This window comes from Vigna umbellata, chromosome 11 (genome assembly GCF_029865625.1).
Source record: "Vigna umbellata cultivar VRB3 chromosome 11, Vumbellata_1.0, whole genome shotgun sequence".
Taxonomy (NCBI): Eukaryota; Viridiplantae; Streptophyta; class Magnoliopsida; order Fabales; family Fabaceae; genus Vigna; species Vigna umbellata.
In genome coordinates this window covers 17,696,262-17,720,692 of record NC_142175.1, presented here as the reverse complement: position 1 = coordinate 17,720,692, position 24,431 = coordinate 17,696,262, and the positions used below count along the sequence as shown (strand labels likewise).

Genomic DNA, 24,431 nt, shown 5'->3' with positions numbered 1-24,431 from the left:
ATGATTTCTATAATATATATTTTTTTATTTTCTCATTTTAATGAAAAATTGATCTGTAAATGTCATATTATGAGTGGTATGTTCTAATTCGTAGATTAACAATGAGATTCTAATTATCACATTATCACTTAAGAACGAAAAAATTATAACATTATCACTTGACAATAAGATTCTAATTACATATATAGCAAAATTTTATTTACAGATGCGAAAATGGAAGAAGAAAATTTAGGCATTATTCTATAAATATTATATAATTATATAAGAAAAAGAAGTATCATGAAAACATTATACAAATAAGTATTATATTTTTTCGAAACACTTGTTTAGTAATTAAAATATCATAATTTCTAGAAGTTTGAAATGTCTTTGACAAAGGTGTTGCTCTTTGAAAGTTCCGTGATTAAGATTCGAAACATTGCTTGACCAACACGAAGTCATAAACTGTCTCCTCGCTCTGTCTCTTCGTCTGCCATCCCCGCTTTCGCCTGTTTGCAATCAATGGCTGGTGAATCTGATGAGCCCGAAAACAACCTCTGTTGTGTTAACTGTGCCAAACCCGCCAATCTTCAGTACTCTTTCTTCTCTCTCCGTGTTCTGTAGATGCTCACAAGTCACAATAACTGTGACCCCACTTTTATTTTATTTTTATTTTTATTTTTTAATTTGTTTTGTTTTGGGTTGCCCGTTTCTGTTTTTCTTTTTGGTATTTGACATGTGTGGTAAGGACTAAGCTTGTGCTATGATCAAATGGGGTTGTCATAGTTTCAGCTCAAGCCGTTGTTGCTGTTGCTGGCAACTTGCAATTTTGATATTTTCAATTTTACAGTACCCAAATTTGTTGCATTTAATTGCTGGTAGTTTTGGTCAACTGGGTGCTGAAAAATTGAATTTTCAAGTTTATTATGATGGTCTTGCAATCGGGTGATTGTGGTTTGGTATGCTATGGTTGTAGAAACAATCTATTGACAAGTTTAGTTTACTTTTCCTTTTTTTTTTCTTCAGGTGCCCAAAATGCGTGAAATTGAAGCTTCCTCGTGCAGGTTCTGCCTTCTGGTTTGTGACTATTACTTTGCCTGTTTTTTGCATTTTGAAATGTTATAGGATATTATTGAATAGGCTACCGATCGGTGGAAGAGGTCAGGCTACCGAACGGTAGAAGCACATAGACGATCGGTCAAAGTGGTCGAAGAGTTATACAACATTATAAATAGTTCAGTTAATTCTGTTAGTTTACAAAATTAACTAGACTCTGTAGTCTTTTGCTATATAAACAATGGTATACTGTAAAATTGAAAGAAGTTAATGCATAATATCAGAATTTCTTACTTTTTCAAATCTATACACTCTTGTTTGGATTCCTTTCTTCTTACCTGGAGTCCCTATATCCTGGGTTCTTGTTCGAGACTATTGTCTTCCTAGAAGAACCATATCAATTGGTATCAGAAGGTGACCTTCCAACCACGCCATTCCAATGGTTGCCAATACCCATTCTGTACGTGAAGATTTTGACCATTTCAAAGATTCAATGGAGTCTCGCTTCTTGGAGCTCGGCACGTCGCTGGAGGCTCGTTTCATGGAAATTGGTGTATCTTTGAAGAGCAATCTTGTAGAAATAATTGGTAATCGCGAAACGCTTTCTATCGCCAATAACGGTAACCATTCTTGACCTTATTCTTGTAGTACTAGATTGGCTAAGTTAGATTTTCCTCGATTCAATGGGGATGGGGTGAAACAATGGTTAATTCAATGTGAAATTTTCTTCTCCGTTGATGGCACACCGGATGATTACAAGGTCCGTTTGGCAGTCGTCCATTTTGAAGGAAAAGCTCTACAATGGCAAGCGCATATGTCAAGAATATAGGGTTATTCAATCTTCCTTCTTGGGAGTCTTACACTAAGATCTTGATTGATAGATTCAGGGAGGTTTGTGAGGATCCTATGGCTGATTTGATGAGGTTGCGTCAAAAAAATTTTGTCCAAGATTACCATGACACCTTTGATCGAATAGTGTCACAAGTGGAACTCTTGGAGACGAATCAATTAAGTTGCTTTCTGGGCGGGTTGAAGCAAGACGTCCAGATAATGGTTCAGATGTTTCAGCCCATTTCGGTGATGAAAGCCTTCTCGCTAGCCAAAATGTATGAATCTACTAGCAACACCACTTCGCAAGCGAAGCCATTCCACAAGCAACTCAAACCACCTTTGTTGCCTAACCCCGCACAACGCGCGGAAGATCCTCGGCCAAGACTGCTCTCGAGGAATCTTACCCCTGCCTTTATGAATGAAAGAAGGGCCAAAGGTTTGTGTTATTTCTATGATGAACCGTTCACCCCCGCCCATAGTTTAACCCACAAAAAACTTCGGATTCATGTCCTGGAATTAGAAGACGACACTGTTTCTGAAGAAGACACTACAAACCCAGTTGAAACGAAGGAAAACAAGGGGGAAGAGCCATTGATTTCGGTTAACGCATTGACACGAGTTGCTAGTTTCAAAACTATGAGAGTCATTGGTCTTTGCAAAAAGAAACCTCTACATATCCTCATTGATAGTGGAAGTACTCATAATTTCTTGGACGTTCACATAGCCAAGAAACTGGGATGCAGAATTGTGAACATGGATCCTTTGGGTGTCACAGTGGCAGACAGTGCTAAAGTCCAGATTAACATGATGGTTAAAAATTTTTCTTTGATATTACATAATGCATCCTTTAGATCAAATATGATGTTGTTACCATTAGGGTTTTGTGACATGGTTCTTGGTATAGAATGGCTGATTACCTTAGGGGATATCACGTGGAACTTTGAAAAGTTAACAATGGAATTTACGGTGCAGGGAAGGAGACTTGTTTTGAGGGGTACAACAAGCCTCAAAACCATCAGGAAACAAATGTTACATAATACGCTTTGTTCAGGAGTCCACATCTCAATGATACAAATGTGTGATAAGGGTTTGTCTAGACATGGTGATATCCTTTTTGAAGTCGAGAATAGCCTAAGAAGACTCATTTGAGAGCGCGAGCGGAGAGTTTGTCTAGACCTGGCGACATGTCATGAACAAAGCATACACAGCCAAACACTCGGGGAGATGTATGAAAGAAAGGATCATTAGGAAACAAAATGGAGAAAGGGACTTTATTATTAAGAGAGGAGGAGGGCATCCTATTAATAAGATAACATGCAGTTAAGATGGCATCCCCCAGTGATGGATAGGAATATGGGCACCAAGCAAAAGGGTACGAGCAGTTTCAACCAAGTGTCTATTTTTTCGTTCTGCTATACCATTTTGCTGTGGTGTATGAGGATAAGTAGACTGATGTAAGATACCATGGGAACTCAAGATGGCAGAAAAGGAGGATGAGAAATACTCTTTTGCATTATCACTTCTTAATATTTTGATTACTTGACCAAATTGATTCTTGATTTCATTCAAAAATGATGTAAAGATAGCTAACAATTCAGAACGATTTTTCATAAGATAAACCCAAGTACATCTTGAATATTCATCAATAAAGGTAACAAAATATCTAAAACCAAAGGAGGAGATACAACTAGGTCCCCATATATCAGAATGGATGATGGAAAAACTAGAATTACATATTGATTGGGACCTTTTAGGAAAGGAAGCTCTAACATGTTTTCCTAATTGACATGACTCACATTCTAAGGTTTGGAGACCACTAAGTTCAGGACACATCTTTTTTAATTTGGACAAATGAGGATGGCCAAGTCATGTAGCACTTTAGGATTATGAGCAGCAACACAGGACACCTTTGGACGAGATCCAAAATGGTATAATCCGTCAGCTTCATATCCTTCTCCAATCTGTCTCCCCGAACCACACTCCTGTATAACAAAAGATTTATGATCAAAGGTTATTGAACAATTTAACATTTTAGTCAACTGATTTAAGGAAATTAAATTAAAAGGACAATTAGGGACAAAAAGGACTGAGTTGAGATTGAGGGAGGGAGACAAAGAAACATGACCTCTCCTTTGGAAGAAGTTTTAGATCCATTTGCAAGGGTTATGAAATGAGGTTTTTCTCGAAAGGAAATAGATGAGAACAAAGAGGTATTACCAGAAATGTGATCAGAAGCACCTGAGTCAATTACCCATGAATTTTGACCTTCCATAGATTGAGAAACGCAGGCTGTTGATGTATTGGGAGATTGAGATGGTTGTTTCATGCTGTTAGACTTTAACTTTAAATACTCGTGATATTCATCCTCAGAAAACATAGAAGTGGAAGTTTCAGTCTTCGAAGTGGAAGTTTCAGTCTTCGAAATATTGGCGGTTTTGGAAGGGAAACCATGTAAGGAGTAGCAATTCTCTTGAATATGACTCATCCTTTTACAGTATGTGCATTGAGGACGTTCCCGACCTCCTCGTCCTCCTCCTCTAGTGCCATGTCCTCCTCTTCCTCGTGTGGCAACCATGATAGATGGTTCCACTAGTTCATGCGCTTCTTGAGTTTGAGGTACCGGGACACGCAGAAGGCGAGTGGTCAATGTTTCCATAGAGGGGACCTCATGACTAGTTAGAAGTTGATCTCTGAGATGATCAAAATTGGGATGTAGGGCACGAAGGATCAACACCATGTAAAATTTGTCTAGTTTCTTTTTGATATCCTCTAATGGATCTACTTCCAAAAACATCCTAAGTTCTTCGACAACAGATTGGGCTTCAGCCATGAAGGACACCATATCATGGTCTGCCATTTTAAGAGATGCAAGCTAGTTCGTAGTGTCATAGAGACGTTGAATATCGTTGGCATAAATGCTTTGGGCTTTCTTCCAAAAGGAGTGACAAGTTTTAAAAGCCCTCAAAGATACAAGAAGTTTGGGTTCCACTGATTGCCATAATAGGGCACACAACTAGAAATTTGCTTGTTTCCACTGATCAGCTTTTTCAGTAGGCACATGACTTCCATCTCGCTCAAGGTGGTCATAATGCCCTTGGCTAAGGAACCACATTTCAACGGCAGCAGACCATGATAGATAATTTTTTCCATTTAGCTTCTCGGAGGTAATTGATGGACTTTCGGAGAAGGACAGAGTACTGCCAGACCCATTTCTGAAAAAGACGAATAGTACTAGCGAGGAACAAGAAAACCTTAAGGGTTTAGACGAAGGAAACTGTGACAGTGATGGACGACGGTGGCCGGCGAAGACGGTGGCCGGACGGTGGCCGGCGGCGGGCAGCGGCGGACGGTGGCGGGCGACGAAGAACTGTGGTGCCGGACAGATATATATTACGAGACAGAAACCAGAGCGGGATCGACCCGCTCTGATACCACCTTAAGATTGAAACTGTAAAATAATTCTAGAGCGCTTAATTGATCCCTCTCACAATCTTCTATTTATAAGAAATAATTGATACACAAGTACATGATAAATAGGGTAACCCTAGACCCATTATAATCATGATAAATAGGGTAATCCTAGACACAATATAATCATGATAAATAGGGTAACCCTTGACACACTATAATGATGATAAAATAGGATAAATATCCTAACACCCACTTTGCTCCTTACAAGTTAAAATCGTCTTCCCTGTGGAAAGGTCCTAAAAAACACTATAAGTTGGAAAAAATGTTACTGAATTATTTAAATCCTTTGTGAGTTTTTGCACAGAGATAAGACTATTAGCTAATTGAGGAACATGTAAAACATCATTTAATATAATAGATGAGTCAAAAATTATATTACCAGAGCCGCATATAGGTATACTCTGACCATTCACAACTGTAATAAGTTGTTCTTTATTGCTTTTTCCATGAGTCGAAAGACCCACTAAAAGGTGTCATATGGTCAGTTGCACCGAATCAAGGATCCAATTGAGAAACATGACCAACAATATTGAGACAAATCTTACCTTTTATGGACAGAGTACATGATCCAGAGGGCTTACTCATTGATTCAACCATTGTTTCCAAGCGCTCGAGTTTCTCCTTATAAGCTTTCATATCAAGATCCGGTGGTGTGGGTGAAGGACTAGATGGATTGGTGGCTTCCCATTCTGAGGTAGTATGATTTACCCATCTTTGAGTAGACCCTTTGTTGTTTCCCATGCGCTCGAGAACATTCTTTCTTCCATGGAGTTTGAAGCATGTTTCCTTGGTAGGTCCAGATCTTTTACAGTATGAACAATAGTCCCCATGAGTACCTTTTTCAAACGTCTTTCCCCCAGCATTTGTGCCCTTGTGGATTCCCTTTCCAGTTGTCATGGCAGAGCTTGTGTTGGAGATCCCTCCATTAAGCATGACAGTTCTCTGAGTTTCTTCTCCTCTTACCATAAAAAAAACTTTTGACAGGGATGGTAATTTTTCTCTTCCAAAAATCTGAATCCAGATTGGGTCGTACTCATGATTCATGGCCTAGAGAAATTTAAAGATTCTTTCCCTTTCAATGAATTCAGCAAGAGCGGCAACATCTGTTTTACACATCTTTATTGTTTGGATCTGATCGAGTTCCATCCAAAGACCATTCAGGATTCTGTGATATTCTGATACGGAAAGGGAGCCCTGTTTTGTATTTATGAGAAATAGAGAAGATTGGGAGAAATATCCCTTGTGTGTTTTGCATACACATAGGGTAGTTTATTTATAATGTAAGATATGGGCCAAGGCCCTTAATACAGAATGGGTTGAACCCAATTAACATAAACACACATCTTAACATCTAACACTCCCCCTCAAGCTGGAGCATATAAATCATATGTTCCAAGCTTGTTACAAAGATAGTCAATTCTAGGTCCTCGTAAGGACTTAGTGAATATGTATGCCAACTGGTTGCTTGAGTTAACGAACTCAGTCTTGATATCTCCAAATATGATTTTTTCTCGAATAAAATGACAATCAACTTCAATGCGCTTGGTTCTCTCATGGAAGACAGGAATAGAGCTAATATGGAAAGTAGTTTGATTATCACATATAAGTGTCATGTGAGTGACATCTCCAAATCTCAATTCACTAAGTAATTGTTTAAGCCACACAAGCTCGCAAGTAGCTGATGCCATAGCTTTATATTCTGCTTCTGCGCTGGACCTTGCCACAACACTTTGCTTCTCACTTTTCCAAGATATCAGGTTGCCACCAATAGAGACACAATATCCAGAAGTAGACCTCCTATTAGAAGGGAAACCAACCCAATCAGCATCTGAATAGCAAACGATTTTTGTATCAATGTTAGGATCATATAGCAAACCTTTTCCAGGTGATCCTTTAATATACTTCAGTATCCGAACAACTGCATCCCAATGGTCTTCACATGGGGAGTTTAGGAATTGACGTGTAACAGTAAGGTAGTTTAATTTATCAACTAATCTTCTGTACCATTCAGGATCTGAGAAAGGCTCCCCCAGATTTGGTAGGAGTTTGATGTTAGGATCCATAGGTGTCTCAACAGATTTAGAGTTCATTAACCCTGTTTCCTCCAAGATGTCTAGCGCATACTTCCTCTGAGATATGACAATACCAGTGTTGGATTGTGCTACTTCAATACCCAAAAAGTACCGGAGTTTGCCAAGATCTTTGGTTTGAAAATGATGACAAAGGTGTTGTTTCATCTGAGAAATGCCAAGATAGTTGCTTCCTGTGAGAACAATATCATCGACATACACTATTAAGTAGATAGATCAGCACTTGAGTGGCGATAGAACACTGAATGATCCGCTTCACTGCGAGACATACCAAATTGTTGAACAACACAGTTGAATTTACCAAACCAGGCCCGAGGAGACTGTTTTAGGCCATATAAGGATTTGTGAAGACGACATATCAATCCAGATGATTCTGTTAGGTTACTTTATGCGAGTAACCTAAATCTATACTCTACTCTCGCATCAACCATCGAATAACAGAAAAAAAGAAAGTATGTATGTATTATTGATTCTGTAAGGTATAGAAAATTACAAGTGTAATCTCCCCCAAGGAAGCCTATCTTTCACCATTAGGGACGTTTACTATGTTCCCGAGTTAAAGCGTAATATTTTACGCATGGGTCAGATAATTTTAAAAGGTAATTCAGTTTTTATGAAAGACCAGGTACTGTATTTAAAGGATAAGCATGGTCGTCTAGCAACCAAGGAAAAAGCGAAGAAAAACCGGTTGTATGAACTGCAGCTGAAGATCTTGCATAAAAGGTGTTTGAAGCAAGATATGACTAGCAAGAGCTTGGATAACTCCATGATGAGGTAAATGTAACATGTTTGTTAACAAGTGCAGAAGATATAAAATTTGAAGAAGTTGTGCTTGATGAAAGACGGAAGAAAGCTATGGATGAAGAGATTAAGCAGATAGAGAGGCTACTAGATGAAGCTAATGAGATTATGAATAAAGAGAGGGTTGAGCTTGAGGAGCTAAAGAAGGCGGCTCTTGAAAAAGAAGAGAAAACATCTAGTGTTATTGAACCAAACGAGGAAGATGAAGATGACGGCCAAGATTGTTGAGAAATCGTCTAAGGTCAGAAACGAGTTGGTCAAAGTTATTGAGAAGTCGAACATAACAAAGTCAGTCAAAGCATTAAAGATGTCAACCAAGGTAAAAGACAAAAAGGCCAGAAGGAAAAAAAAGAAGTCAAACCTGATTGAAAGAAGCAAATATAACTGCCTAATGTCTCTCCCCCTCTTTATTCCCTTTTTTTCTTCCTTTCAATAACTCTCCATACCCTATCAGCTATCAACAATAAACTTCCAGTGTATGAAATAGGAGGACGAATAGTAACCAATTACAATGGTGTAGGGAAAATGATATGGAACAACCAATAGAGTCTGAGAAGAATGTAGGGAAATGAATATCAACCCATCTTCCCTCGTTATTCGGTGTCTTTCTCTTATAGAGTGTCTGTGCACACATCTTTCAGTCGCTATTCTGTTAGTTTCTGCCTCAGATTTCTTCTCATATCTGGGATTCCCGGATCTCCTCTTACAGATTTTTTATCTTTGGTGTCATAATTTTCTATCGATAATCAATTCTGAATTGGCAGCTTCTTGACAAATACCAAATAAAGTCAAATACAAGTTTGTAGATGGGAATTATCAATCATCATCTTCTAAATCCAAGTTGTCTTAATCATTTTGACCACTACTAGAGCTGTAGATTTCATTTTTAAAAGGATGTCTTTGGAATCAATACCTTGCTTCTGCTATAGTTGCTATTCAGCGAGCCATTTGGTCCAGTACATCTGCTATGCTAAACCACACCACTGAAGTGAGCACTAAAGTTGCTATATAGCGTGCTATTTAAAATCATGAATGCTACTGTTAATGTATCGGTACAATATAGTGCATCAGTTGGTGCTGACTAGTAATACTTATCGACCATTGTAAATAAAAAACTAAGTTCTGATTGATCTAATTTAATATCCACAGCATATTGATTTAGTTATTAGGGATTGTCAATTTGGTGAAGAGATGACATTGTTCCTCCAAGTGGAGTCCTGTAGAAGAAGTTGAGGTTGACCATGGTTCTAATAGAGAACAGTGAATCACTAGTTAATTACTGTTACTGAATCACCCTGAAATATACATCTCGTAGTCTTCATATCCTTCATACTTGAGCCAATTTTGATATCTTTTGACAGCTCTCAGGAATGTTTCAAGTCTTCATGGAGCTCGCACAAATCAGTGCATCTGAAGGCAAAGTTATCCTCACCTGACACACAAAATTCAGGCTCACTCAGTGAAGGTTGGTTATATTGTTTGAAGAGTGGGCAGGCTTGGACACCAAAGCTTCCTTACTTTGATTGGACCGGGTAGGGCTTTGAACATCTTCATACTCTAAACTTTCAAATCCCCACAATTTAATTAATACAAGATGTTGTGTTCATTATTAGTAGTGCTTTTTCACAATTTTTCATTCAGAGGCCTTCTGTGATTTTTATTGTTCCCCCTCTTTTCATTAATTTTTCTCTTTCAAGCTTACTGCTAATTACTTGTTTATTTGTTGAAACCAAAATATAACTTTTGCTCTTGCAAGATCGCTGCGGCCGTCTCCGATTTCTAATAAACGGATTGTCCCATGTCATATTGATAAACCTGATTGGGCTGATGATGTAAGTTATCCCAGTTCTTCTTATTTAAATGCTTTGTGCCTTCTCTTATTTAACTCATTTTGCTTAAATACAAGGAGGGTCCATTGGTTGCTGAAATCTTTTTATTTCTTCTGTGTTTAACTTCTAGGGAATTCCAATAATTGAGCCCAATAGTGTTCTGCAGTATACCGTTGAGGTGGGTAATTTTAAAATACATGAGTAGGTCCAAAAATTGTCTTTATTCTTTTTATTCTACTTTCTAACTCATACTAATCTATAGGTCAAAACTCCAGATCAAATCGAGAGAATGAGGGAAACTTGTCATGTAAACTACTTGCCACTCTTTCTCTCTGTAGATTCTCTTATATATAAGTTGTTTTCACTCGTCTACCATCTCAATCATAGTTATGAATTCAGGATAACGGTGCAGAGCTGCTGGCCCAGAAAATGGGATAGCAGGATGGTGGATAGTAGGATGACTGTTTTTCCTGAAATTTTTATATACATTAAATTACTAATACTATGCATATACCAATGCTCAAAAATAGAAAAATTACTTAAAAATAATGAGTTTTGAATTGAATGATGACAAATTCAGAAACTGTAAACTTGAGTAAAATGAAAGGTCTTTTAAATATTTATTTATTTTCTATTTTGTGTTGGTGTAGACTTTAGCCTCTAATTTGGCTGAATTGATTTCTACTTTATATAGATTGCAAGGGAGGTATTGGATGAAGCTGCTAGGATTATTCAGCCTGGTGTGACAACTGATGAGATTGATAAAGTTGTTCATGAGGCAACTATTGCTGCAGGTGCTAAATTTTTATTGAGTTTCCTTTTGAAACACTTCAAGTCTTACCACTTTTTTATTTATTGATTTTTAGTAGGTTTATCAATCAATGAAGCTCAGATACTTCAGCTTAGTAGCCTTCTTTGTGGCGTACCTATTTTTTATGTATGTCTATGTCAAACCCTTCACAATCAAATATTCCTACTAGCTATTCTACAATTTCTTTTGGAAACCTTTATACAAATAAATACATATTTGGGATTAAGTTTTTGGAAAATAATATTTTTCTTTTTCAACAGCTATTATTTCTCGAAAATATAAACTTCTCGGTGGCTACTACATAAGTTTGTGACATTAAATTATGTCTACATTAGGGTTTTAAATAGCGTGTCAGTGATGTAGTGGTGCAGAGCAGTCGCGACTGGCTAAAGGGCTGCTGTACTGGATCTGATGAATGGCTGAATAGTGGCACTTTGTGTTGATTCCAAAAAACTGCCTCAAAACAAAGTCACACAGTTTTGCGAGCGAGGAATTAAGCTTATTGTGTTCGGTTGAAGTGAAATGCGCAGACGTACTGTTCAGTCACCCGCGGGTGATGAGATTTGGAGGGATGGAATGCAAATTCTCTTAAATGTCCCTATAACTCAAAATAATTCCCAGATGATTTTTTATACTTAATATAATCGGTTCATTGTGAAGAAGAATGGAGGTTGAGGATGAAGATGAGAGACGTTGAAGATGAAGAAGACGAAGCAGAGAACGAGTTCAGCGTGAAGAGAGTGAAAAAGACGAAGAAGAGAGATCATCACCATCCAATTCCCAAACCTTCCCAAATGAACTAGAAGAAATTGCCATATAAGTAGACTCCACATCCTTCTTCAACCTCTTGCTCTCAAAATAATTCCCAGATGATTTTTTATACTTAATATAATCGGTTCATTGTGAAGAAGAATGGAGGTTGAGGATGAAGATGAGAGACGTTGAAGATGAAGAAGACGAAGCAGAGAACGAGTTCAGCGTGAAGAGAGTGAAAAAGACGAAGAAGAGAGATCATCACCATCCAATTCCCAAACCTTCCCAAATGAACTAGAAGAAATTGCCATATAAGTAGACTCCACATCCTTCTTCAACCTCTTGCTCTCAAAATAATTCCCAGATGATTTTTTATACTTAATATAATCGGTTCATTGTGAAGAAGAATGGAGGTTGAGGATGAAGATGAGAGACGTTGAAGATGAAGAAGACGAAGCAGAGAACGAGTTCAGCGTGAAGAGAGTGAAAAAGACGAAGAAGAGAGATCATCACCATCCAATTCCCAAACCTTCCCAAATGAACTAGAAGAAATTGCCATATAAGTAGACTCCACATCCTTCTTCAACCTCTTGCTCCCAAAACGGCACTTTCTCCTCTTCTGCCCCAAATCCATCTCCTTCACTTCACTCTCCTCATTAGAAGCAACTCCGTTCTCCTGCACGACACAGCGCTCACTGCTTCTCCTCATTAAAATCATTCGACAGCGACCGCCGTGCCGGAGGAAGCCTTGCGCGAGGTCGGTGTCGAAGGCAAGGTCGGTGGCGCATCCTTCTTCTTTTCCTCCTCGTCCCTACGTCGAAGTGAATCCAGCATCTGCTCCAGCGAGCTTCTCGCCAAGGAACATGGCGAAGCCGACAACACCATGTTTCCCCACCCCACCAACAAAAACCACTGAAATTTATCAACTTTGAACCCAATAGAAATTTCACCACCCCCACTTCGACTTTCGTTGCTGCATTGATGAAAGCCGTGAAATTGAAGATAGAATTTTCAGATTCAAATCCCTGTTGGTTAGTGCAACAAGAGTTCCTGGGGAATGAAAATTTTCGATTGCATAGAGGGAGATGTGAGTTGCTATGCGTAGCTCTTCCCTCGTCAACACATGGACCTCGTTTTTTATTATGTTGACAGCAAATTACTATTACATTGTTGTTACTGTGAATATTGTTGTTACTGTGAATAGAATAGTAATATTATTACATTATTAGTATTTTAATTATTATAAGAATTGTTGTTACTATGAATATTGTTGTTACTGGTAATAGAGTACTAATATTATTACATTATTAGTATTTTAATTATTATAAGAATTAAAATATGATATAAAAAATACAACTACTTTAATATGCTGTCTTATAAAAATAATTATTTTAATTTTTTCACAATTCCCTCATGATTAAAAATAATTATTTTAATTTATTAAATTACAATTTTATTACATTTTAAAAAATAATATTAATAATTATTTTTAATTTTTTACTCTTTATAAACATTTTTACAATTAAATATAATATTAACAATTATCATTTTATATTATTTTAATAACTAGGGGCATTTTGGTAATCTTTAATTTTTACCAATTAAACAAATTTTTTAAATGTGTCCCATCAATCAAATCCTACAGTAATTCTCACACACTTTACTTCCAAATTCACCCTCAATTACCCACAAATCCACTCAAAAAAACAACAAAAAAATTACCCTCAAATCAACTCAAATTCATTCAAATCATCTCCCCCAAATCGTCTCTCCCAAATCCCTACAAAAGAACAAAGTCTTAATTTTCAAAATTAAAATCTATAGATGTTAAAATTGTGAAAATGATGAAGAAGAGTTGGATTAGGACGATGACTGAAAATTCCAATCTAGAGAATTTGTATTTATCTTTTGTTGGTGTTTACTTGTATGTTCTGTTTAAGACACTGACTTTTTACTATTAATTATAGATGTTATTAATTTAGAGTAATTTTTATAATTTTTGGGAATTTATGCATTATGTAAACAATAAAAGAAATCCATAATAAAAGTTGTTTTGTCATGCCCAAAAATTTGGTATAGTGGGACAACTTCTATTATGAATTTTTTATAGTTCTTGTATAGAATGTTTTGGCATTACTGCATCTAGTGAGTGTTGAGCATGCATCCTCTGTTATCTAGAGTAATGAGTTTTGTCCTATATTGATTAGTAATGAGCAAAATGACAGTATATAAAAAAGAAGACTCATAAATTCATTGTCTTAATTGTCTTAAGGTTTTGGATTAGAAATGGTTTCTTGGTCTCTCTTGTATGGAATGCTTATAGTCCATTGGTGTTGAATCTTCCTGGTGTCTCTCCTCGTGAAAACCTAACAAACTGGTTCATGTATTGTATAGCTTTGAAAGGATCGCTTTCTTTTTTTCTCCCACATTTTGTTGTACAAATCACAACAAACATTTTTTATAGGAAAAAGAAATTTAATTTCATAGCAACTAGGTGCTTCATCTCTCTGCTTACCAGAAATTAGAAGTTCTAAAAAGGCCATGAGCATTAGAGAGCGGGCTTCCCAACCTTATAACTATGTTTCCAATTGCTTGCGTGAGTTTCTTGATGTGACTGTCATTTGGTTATTACAGATAGTTGCCGGTGGTGATACTGTTTTTACTTTTTACCTTTGCAGGAGGGTATCCATCACCTCTCAATTATAATTTCTTCCCTAAATCTTGCTGCACGTAGGTACTTTTCTTCTGTAATGTCATATTTTTCTCATTGTCTAAGTATATTTTAAGACGGAATTTTGCACTATCTAACAGTTCAGTTAATGAAGTAATCTGCCATGGAATTCCTGACGCAAGGTAAACTATTCTGTGCCTTTTTAGTCTATTCATATTATGGTTTTTCGTTGTTGCTAGTTGTTTTATTTGTGGCTGTAATTATTATAAACCAACTTCCTCAACTGATGCTTCATTGGCTGGGTACTTGAGAACTCCTCTTTTTAATATAGTCATTGTGCAGGAAGCTTGAGGATGGTGACATTGTAAATGTTGATGTCTCTGTGTACTATAAAGGTGTTCATGGTAAGTTGGTTAGCTTATTTATGCTTCACAGTTTCCAATTTTGAAGTTCATAAATCAACAACTGGTTAATTTTGTGGGTTGTTGTGCAGCTGATCTCAATGAAACATACTTTGTGGGAAACGTCGATGAAGAGTCTTGCCAATTAGTAAAATGCACATATGAGTGCCTGGAGAAGGCAATATCCATTGGTATACATCCATTGCCAATTCTGTCTCTTCTTTAACTTTCAAATATAATAACAGTCTTGGATCTCTTGTTTGTCTTTTGTTTGACGTGTACCTTAAAGTTTCATTATGAATTCATAACTCAAACTACAAATTTAGTCTTTAAAATGTTGATTTGGTCCCATCTCCTTAATCCCGTATTTTAAGGTTATAAATCATTTAAAAATTAAAAATATAAATTAAGGACAGAAGGACATGTTGAATAACTAACATGATCATATCATATTAGCTACTTATTATGTTGTAAACATGTATTGAAATGTTGATAATTGATGTTTACAGATTGCCATACTATACAAGTATGCATTTGGATTATAATGTGTTTTGGGTGTTTAAAATACATCTTGTAATTGGAATGTATATAATATTTTTTAAAACACTGAAATATAGGATCCTAATTCTTCTTCTGCAATCAAATTCAGTTAAACCAGGAGTACGGTTCCGGGAAATTGGTGAAGTTATTAGTCGTCATGCTTCAGTGTCTGGCTTCTCAGTGGTAATTTTTTACTTATTGGTTCTTTAGTTTTTGTTAGACAATTAAAAGTGTATGTGAGGAGGAATAAAAGAAGAGAGAGTTAGTGGCGGGTAGAGGGGAAATCAGTTAGAGGAGAGAGGGTGAGTTTGTTAGAAGAGTGAGAGAGTATAAATAACAAATAGTTTGAGAGAGGTAGAGGAGGATTTTGGAATTAAGACTGGACCTCTTGGCCAGTGGAGGAAGGGAGGCTTCCTTGGGGGAGAGTGAGATACCTGTATTCATCTTTTCTTATCATTACAGAGGAAATATCAATACATATACATACATATTCCTTATACTGTTGAGTGTGTGAGTATTATTTGCTGCTGTTTGGTTCCTTGCATAAAGGAATCTAACAGATTTGGTCCGACCTGCCGGATCATTTCGGAGGGAAGAGGAGTGCGCATGATCAGAGAAGAATGGAGGGGCGAATGGTGGCTGTGGAGTCGACGATGGAGGAGTTGAAGGCAGAAATGCGAGCGATGACTCTCGAGTTTCGACGAGCCCTCGGAAGACGTTCTGGAACCCGTGATAGGAGTTCTGAGGGGAGTCGAAATTCCGTCCAGGGTGATCGAGAACGAAGGTTGACAGAGAGCTCTGATGAAGAATCGGAGGAGGACCGGAACGACGTACAACGCAGTTGGATGAAGCGAGTTGAGCTTCCAACTTTTGAAGGTACTGATCCAACGGGATGGATAGCGAAGGCTGAGAAATTTTTTGACATACAAGGAGTGACGGAGAAAGAGAAGATGAAGTTAGTGTATATATGCATGGACGGAAGCGCTAACTACTGGTTCCGCTTCTGGCGGAAGAAAACCCGACATCCAACATGGAAGGCGTTCACGGAGGCGTTGACGAGGAGGTTCGGCGGATTAATTAGGGGAACCGTCTTTGAGAAGTTGGCCGCGGTGCGACAGAGAGGGGGCGTCGATGAGTATATCCAGGAGTTCGAGGTACTCGTGGCGCAGGCGACCGGAGTAACCGAAGACCAATTGCTGGGATATTTTTTCGCGGGTTTGCAGGAGGGATTACGAAATGCTGTGAGACCGCATGACCCACGCGATTTGTTGACGGCAATGGAGAGAGCTAGGGACATCGAACAAGTGGGATGGACGTCGCGAGGAAGTAGTGGAGTGGGAGGAAGAAGCGGAGCGACGTGGGGAAGATATTCCGCGAGTTCAGGGACGGTGGCGAGGACAGAAACTTTTCGCGGACCGTCAGAGGGATCGGTGAATGGCGGCGGAGGGCAAGGAATGAAGAAGGACGTTAGTGCGAATACTGTGGCTTCGAAGGCTGGTAACAGTGGAGGAGGAACCGCGGGACGAGGCATTCGGACCCTGCCTTATCAAGAATACATGAAACAGCGAGAAGAAGGACGTTGTTTCCACTGCGGCGGACCTTACAGTCCAGGTCATCGTTGCGCTGAACGGAGCATGCGGGTGATGATCTTGGCAGAGGAGGATGAAGATGAAGAAGCGGAGGCAAGTGTCGAAGTAGAACAGAAGACTATGGAGTTGTCGGGATTGTCCGCGGGTGGCCTCTCGCAATCGAACACGATGAAGCTGCAAGGTTGGGTGCAGGGGAAGAAAGTTCTGGTGCTTATTGACAGTGGAGCTACCCATAGTTTTATATCCACCCGATTGGTGGAAGAACTGGGTCTGGAGTGCACCGACACACGCCCTTATAAAGTATGTTTAGGGGATGGACAAAGGAAAGAAACCAGCGGGTATTGCACAGGATTCTCGGTGTTATTAGAAAACTTAGAAGTTAGAGATAAGTTATATCTCTTTGAATTAGGCGGTGTGGACATAATATTGGGAATGACCTGGTTATCCTCCCTAGGAGAAATCAAAGTAGATTGGGGACAGCTCATCATGAAGGTGGCGCATGGAGGAAGAGAAGTGGAGGTAAAGGGGGATCCATCATTGACACGTAGGGTAGTGACTCCTGAAGCTCTTATAAAAGAAAAAGGGATTGAAATGCTGTCTTTAGTATGGAGCTTAAGCCAAACAGAATTGGTGGATGAGAAGACGGAAGAGAGTGGCTTAATGCAAGAGGAGGAGGTAGAGCTGGAACAAATTCTGAATGCTTTTGAAGGGGTATTCCGAGACCCCCAAGGCCTCCCACCCGAGAGGAGAGTGGATCACAGAATCCCTTTAAAAGAGGGTAGTGAGCCCGTCAATGTGCGGCCATACAGGTACCCTCATGGAATGAAGGATGAGATAGAGCGTCAGGTGGAAGAGATGTTGAATTTGGGCATTATCAGGCCCAGTAACAGTCCCTACTCTAGTCCTGTAATATTGGTGAAAAAGAAGGATGGAAGTTGGAGGTTTTGTGTGGATTATAGGGCATTGAACAGAGTAACAGTGGCTGATAAATATCCCATTCCAGTCATTGAGGAGCTGCTGGATGAACTTCAAGGTGCGTCATATTTTTCTAAAATTGATTTAAAGGCTGGGTATCATCAAATAAGAATGAAGAGGGAAGACATTCCAAAAACTGCTTTTCGGACACATCAAGGGCATTATGAATTCCTTGTGATGCCCTTTGGATTAACAAATGCACCAGCCACATTCCAGGACATGATGAATTCAGTTTTAAGGCCGCTATTGAGGAGGTTCGTGTTAGTATTTTTTGACGATATACTTATCTATAGCAAGACTTGGGAGGAGCATTCTCAACACCTCACTCAAGTCTTAAAAGTCTTGGCTGGACATGAACTTTTTGCAAACAAAAAAAAGTGTGAATTTGGGAGAAGACAAGTGAGATATTTGGGGCACAAGATATCGGCAGCAGGGGTGGAGATGGACAGGGAGAAGGTGGCAGCTGTCTTGGAATGGCCAGAACCCAGAAACATCAAGGAGTTAAGAGGGTTCCTTGGGTTAACTGGGTATTATCGCAGGTTCATTAGAGATTATGGGAAAATGGCTAAACCCCTTACTGAATTGTTGAAAAAAGGAATGTTTAAATGGTCTAAAGAGGGGGCCATGGCACTGCAGAAGCTTAAAGAGGCAGTGACTACAGCTCCAGTGTTGATTCTCCCTGATTTTGAGCAACCTTTTGTTGTAGAATGTGATGCTTCGGGTACAGGTGTTGGAGCTGTTTTGTCCCAGAAAAACAGACCCATAGCCTTCTTTAGTAAGGCGTTATCTGACTCTTCCTTAACCAAGTCCATTTATGAGAAGGAATTAATGGCACTTGTGCTTGCTATACAACATTGGAGGCCGTATCTATTGGGTCAAAAGTTTGTTGTCTTTACTGACCAGAAGAGTTTGCGTTATTTACTGGAACAACGCATTACAACTCAAAGTCAACAAAATTGGCTAGCTAAACTTTTGGGGTACGAATTTGAAATCAAATATAGGACAGGTGCTTCCAATCATGTGGCGGATGGGTTATCCAGAAAAGGCATGGAGGAGGAAGAAACAGATAAGATGCTACGGATGATATCACGACCATATTGGCTTGAATTTCAAGAGATCATGGAGGAGGTGGAAAAAGATGAGAGTTTGCAGAAAGTGTTGGAGGACTTAAGGGTAGACCCTAACTCTCATCTAGCTTATACGTTGGAGCATGGAAGATTACATTACAAGGGGAGACTTGTCTTATCAGCAAAATCTGTTTGGATCCCTCGCTTGTTGGCTGAATTCCATAGTAGTGTCACGGGAGGGCATTCTGGAGTTTACAGAACCTATAGAAGGGTGGCCCAATCTTTGCATTGGATAGGAATGAAGAAAACTGTTACAGATTTTGTGGCTGCATGTCTAGTATGCCAACAACATAAATACTTGGCAGCTTCTCCCCAAGGATTGTTGCAGCCTTTACCAATACCCAAAGCCATTTGGGAGGAGATTAGTATGGATTTTATTGTAAAATTACCCAAATCTCATGGGTTTGATACTATATTGGTGGTGGTGGACAGACTTAGCAAATATGGTCATTTCATCCCAGTCAAACACCCTTATACAGCCAGATCCATCGCTGCATTGTTGGTGAAGGAAGTGATTCGGCTTCACGGGATACCCATGACCATTGTAAGTGATCGCGACTCAACATTCATGAGTGTTTTTTGGCAGGAGATTTTTCGCCTGCAGGGAACTCAGCTGAACATGAGTACTGCTTATCATCCAGAGTCAGATGGCCAAACGGAGGTGCTGAATAGGGTGCTGGGAACTTATTTGCGTTGTTTTAGTTCTGAACAACCAAAAAATTGGAGTACAGTCTTGCCTTGGGCGGAATATTGGTACAATACTACTTACCAAGGAGCTTCAAAATGCACACCTTTTGAAACTGTGTATGGAAGACCCCCTCCAACTCTCACACGTTTCATTCCTGGAGAAACAGTGGTGGAAGCCGTTGCACAAGACTTACAAACAAGAGATGAGGCTTTGACACAACTTAAATATCATCTGGCCAGAGCTCAAGATCAGATGACCCACTATGCCAACAGGAAGAGAATGGACACCAAGATCAAGGAGGGAGATTGGGTATTCTTGAAAATCCGGCCTCATAGACAAACTTCTGTGGCCACACGCTTACACCCAAAACTTTCTGCACGGTATTATGGACCATTTGTGGTGGAGAAACAATTAGGACCCGTTGTTTTTCGCTTGCAGTTACCTACAACATCAAGAATCCACCCTGTTTTTCATGTTTCCCAATTGAAGCTAGCTATAGGGGATCATTCGGTGGAAGGGCATCTTCCCACTGAACTGCAGGTTGACAGCCCTATGTACACACCTCTAAAGGTATTAGAGCGCAGGAACCAGCCGCAACAAGGAGAGGAAATTCCCCAAGTTCTAATACAATGGCAAGAAGGGGGGTTGGATGGAGCTACTTGGGAAGAGGAACAATACATTCGACAGCAGTTCCCTGATTTCAACCTTGAGGACAAGGTTGATCTTGGGGAGGAGGGTAATGTTAGACAATTAAAAGTGTATGTGAGGAGGAATAAAAGAAGAGAGAGTTAGTGGCGGGTAGAGGGGAAATCAGTTAGAGGAGAGAGGGTGAGTTTGTTAGAAGAGTGAGAGAGTATAAATGACAAATAGTTTGAGAGAGGTAGAGGAGGATTTTGGAATTAAGACTGGACCTCTTGGCCAGTGGAGGAAGGGAGGCTTCCTTGGGGGAGAGTGAGATACCTGTATTCATCTTTTCTTATCATTACAGAGGAAATATCAATACATATACATACATATTCCTTATACTGTTGAGTGTGTGAGTATTATTTGCTGCTGTTTGGTTCCTTGCATAAAGGAATCTAACAGTTTTTTAAATCTGTTTATCATTATTCCTTCACTATAGTTGATGCTAATCATCTGTTCCCTATTTTTTTTCCCTTGGACCCGTTAGGCAAGATCATATTGTGGTCATGGAATTGGAGAGCTCTTCCATTGTGCACCAGACATTCCTCATTATGCAAGTATCCTTCCCTAGTTTTTTAGCACTGCAGGGAATTGTAAGAAATATTTAGAAATGGTCTTTTTCGTCAACTGATGTTTGATATTAACATTCACCACAGTTTATAATTTTCTTTTACAACAAACTTAACTCGGCATTGATAATGAAAGAAGCAATACAACTAGGAACATATTAAAACAAATAGTGGAACTAGCATAAGTTAAGGAAGCTTTAGCAAGAGCATGAGCTACCCTGTTGGCTTGTCTCCCTAAAAACTTGACCTCAAAGTTTCAATTAGTCTAAGAATTTTCCTGCATTGTTCCAGAATGGAACCAACTTCTGAAACATCTTGAGTAGTAGACCACAGTCTGTCAAAAATGATTTTGCAGTGTATACTTTCCTTCTAACATCAAGTGACCAGTTTAGAAATCGTTCTATATGTTAGTCATTCACTTTCTATTGACAACCCTGTTATAAATACCATTAATTCCAAGCAACAGGCAATGTGCACCTCTTGATTTATTATCTCTACCAACAAAGAACAAAGATTGCTAGAAAGTAGAAAGAAAACTTGTGGAATTTATACTCCTTAACCACTGTCAGGAAATAAAGCAGTTGGTGTGATGAAGGCTGGACAGACCTTTACAATTGAACCAATGATCAATGCTGGTATACTTATAATTCATAAAATTTCTTACAAATGGTTTTTATGAATCCATGTGGCAGCTCCAATATTATTTTTTAATAGGTGTCTGGCGTGATCGAATGTGGCCTGATGGATGGACTGTTGTTACAACCGATGGTAAACGAAGTGCTCAATTTGAGCATACTCTGCTGGTTAGTCCTTGTGTTTTCTCCATACTAAGTCTGGTTATTTCTGCATAATCCTGCCAAGTAAAACACGGTCTTGATGTGCTGAAAAGTAATAATAAATGAGAGAAAATGATCATAGTTGTAATTTTGGATGAGGTTTTCAAGAGAAAGATACGGTAACGATTAGCCATTTACTTTCTCACCTCACCTCTATTCATTTTGGTGTGAAACAAATGAAACATCAATAATATGCTTTGGACTAAGCCTTTGAAAAATATCATAGAGAGTACAGTGTCTTGGTATGATGTTAGTTTGAATTTTTTTATTTTTGGATAATGCAAGTTTAAACGTATAATGCAAGTTTAAACGTATAATCTCATGCATATTGTCCAAATCATTGACCACTAATTTAATCATGTGTCTATTACATAGAGCTACAAAACCGTGGCTACTTTGTTTATATTTGTTTTGGTCAGTGAATTAGTAATTTGAATTTAGACTTATATTTGGTCTACATTAGTAGTTCACGATTATTTTTATCTGGTTGTACCTATTTAACATAGCTTATGGTTTTCATCATAATTAGGTGACAGATACTGGTGTTGAAGTTTTAACAGGGAGGTTGCAGACATCACCCAATGTTTTTCCTTGGCTAAATTCATAATTGGGTGAATCAATATGGTGATAGAGTCTGCCATTTTCTAAAATTACCATAAATTAACTGGGCAACATTTATTTGCTCTATTTCCATGGTTGCCTCTTTTGGGTATCATGTTTGTAAGGTATACAAAAAAAGATAAATAAAACATAAGAAAAATTTAATTGAGTTGAGGTGTAAAGTGTGATCAATGACATGTTTGTGCAATTTAAGGAAAGATTAATTTTAATAATTTTGCCTTATGCTTTTTGTATTATTTGTTTTTTTAATTAAATGATTTTATACAGTATTTCTGATTCAAATCAGCACAGTAAAATTGTTAGATAGTCAACAAAATTATAAAATTATGTAAATCATCATCAGATCTTTTGAGTGAATGGTTCAGTTCAAATAAAATCTAAATCTAATTAAAGATTAATGTAATTAAAGTTTACTTGTAACATCCTATTTTAGTAGTATAAAACTAATAAAATAAGACGTACATAAATGAAAACTTACAAGTAACTTGAGGCTATTAGAACGAGAGATCCTATCCTTGACGGACCAAAGATTATCTATCCTGTTGCTTTTTCCTTTCAACCAAACGTTGAGTCTCCTGAAAGATGTCCTTCCTAAGCTTACACCGGTTAAGGTGATCATTGCAAAAGAGAAAACACCATACAATGTACAATAAAGAAGCAAGGGTAAGTTAATTTACAATTGAGGAACAATATATATTTATAAACACCTGTAAAACATGTTACATACAACAAACATATCACTCCACAATCATCAAACACTTTATGCAGGACACTTGTTATGAATGGACTGTCCGGACTTAGAATGATTACCGAATTATGGCGGGTCGTGCACTCATGGTGGCTTCTACTGCTTTGCAAAGTCATTGCCAATGAGTTTCATGTTGATTGGTACCAGACAGAGTGTAACGCAGCGGAATAAAGCTTAGAGTAGCAGAAAGCGTGTTTGGTCACCTTTGTAAAATAAATTGGTCTGTTTTTAAAAAATCAATTTTCTTTCAGAAAATTTATTGAACAGTTGATATGCGTAAAAGATAAAAAATGTAGGGAATAGAAAATCACACGAGTAATTTTTATACTGGTTCGATTCAACATAATCTACATCCAGTCGTTAATCACTATAAAAAGTGATTAACAGTTCCACTAAAAAGATGTTTCACAGATTACAACAAATAGTGAATAAAACAGATAAATAAACCTTCCTTCGACGAAAGAACCGGAAGAAGAACACTCCGCCAACTCGAAGAGAACCGCTCCGACTATCGACAAACGAAACGCGAGCTTCTCCTATTCACGAGACCAGGCAGAGCACCTTGCTAACTCGAAGAGAGCTTGCTCCGACTATCGACACACGAAACGCGAGCCCCTCCTGTTCACGAGACCAAGCAAGGGAACTTGAACTATAGCTTCTGAGAACTTCCTCTGACAAACAGTATTCTGCAAGAGCTTCTGTTCAACTGATCTCATTTTGAACTTCACAGAAACCCAATATATAGCCAGATGTTATGAATATCTAAGGTTAAGTCCCAACTGCCACGAATAATCGATTATTCAAGTCCGTTACAGGTTTTTCAAAAAATGTGATAATCGATTATTCAAGTCCGTTACAGATTTTTCAAAAAATGTGATAATCGATTATATGAGGTGATAATCGATTATTCCTGGATGACTTTGTGATAATCGATTATTGCCATTCCATAATCGATTATTTCAGTTAAAAATGCAAGTTTTACAAAGTTTACAAGACTTTCCTACTATATTTAGTTTCTACAAATTGCTTTTAAATAATTCTAATATATTCTTCAACTAAAACTTCTTGCAGCATCATCAAAACAATTTTCTTCAAGATTTACCAATACTCCTTATTGGTAACATTTCACCCTACCACACTCATGATGTTAGTCTGTTCTGGGCCTTGGAGCATATTGGTAACCTCGAAGACTAAGACCTCCTGCTACTCCTCACGACATGGATCAATCCTCTCTATGTGAGAATGAAAGACCATTGGAGTTTCAGGATAACGCCCAAGACTGAGCTCCCTGCAATCATTCTAAACATACTTGAACCTCACCAAGAGAATTCACTTTTGGAACTTACTTTGAAACCAACACC

At 38.3% G+C, this 24,431-nt stretch overlaps 1 protein-coding gene across 6 annotated transcripts; it reads left to right on the top strand.

Moving 5' to 3' along the window:
* Positions 1–374: 374 nt before the first annotated feature.
* Positions 375–22,558, top strand: LOC124846965 (methionine aminopeptidase 1A-like). Of its 6 annotated transcripts, none has more exons than XM_088101730.1 (17): positions 384–572; positions 1,006–1,056; positions 9,590–9,760; positions 9,985–10,060; positions 10,188–10,235; positions 10,320–10,364; positions 10,752–10,851; positions 10,927–10,994; positions 14,300–14,355; positions 14,433–14,474; positions 14,635–14,696; positions 14,786–14,884; positions 15,343–15,416; positions 20,784–20,853; positions 21,435–21,500; positions 21,580–21,668; positions 22,231–22,558. In XM_088101730.1, the coding sequence occupies exons 1-17, from the start codon at positions 502–504 to the stop codon at positions 22,306–22,308; spliced, it is 1,266 nt and encodes a 421-aa protein (XP_087957856.1). In that variant the 5' UTR covers positions 384–501; the 3' UTR covers positions 22,309–22,558. The 6 variants fall into 6 exon arrangements, 5 of the variants coding, with proteins under 5 accessions (XP_087957856.1, XP_087957855.1, XP_087957858.1 ...); XM_088101729.1 differs by having other exon boundaries at positions 10,924–10,994; XM_088101734.1 differs by having other exon boundaries at positions 416–572; positions 1,006–1,043; positions 10,924–10,994.
* Positions 22,559–24,431: the final 1,873 nt, after the last annotated feature.

Bases quoted from the DNA above. Each gene is read 5' to 3' on its own strand.
- LOC124846965 (XM_088101729.1), top strand. From the start codon at position 502: ATGGCTGGTGAATCTGATGAGCCCGAAAACAACCTCTGTTGTGTTAAC. The intron at 10,061-10,187 runs GTAAGTTATCCC...TTTAACTTCTAG, and splicing joins AACCTGATTGGGCTGATGAT to GGAATTCCAATAATTGAGCC. The intron at 15,417-20,783 runs GTAATTTTTTAC...TGGACCCGTTAG, and splicing joins CAGTGTCTGGCTTCTCAGTG to GCAAGATCATATTGTGGTCA.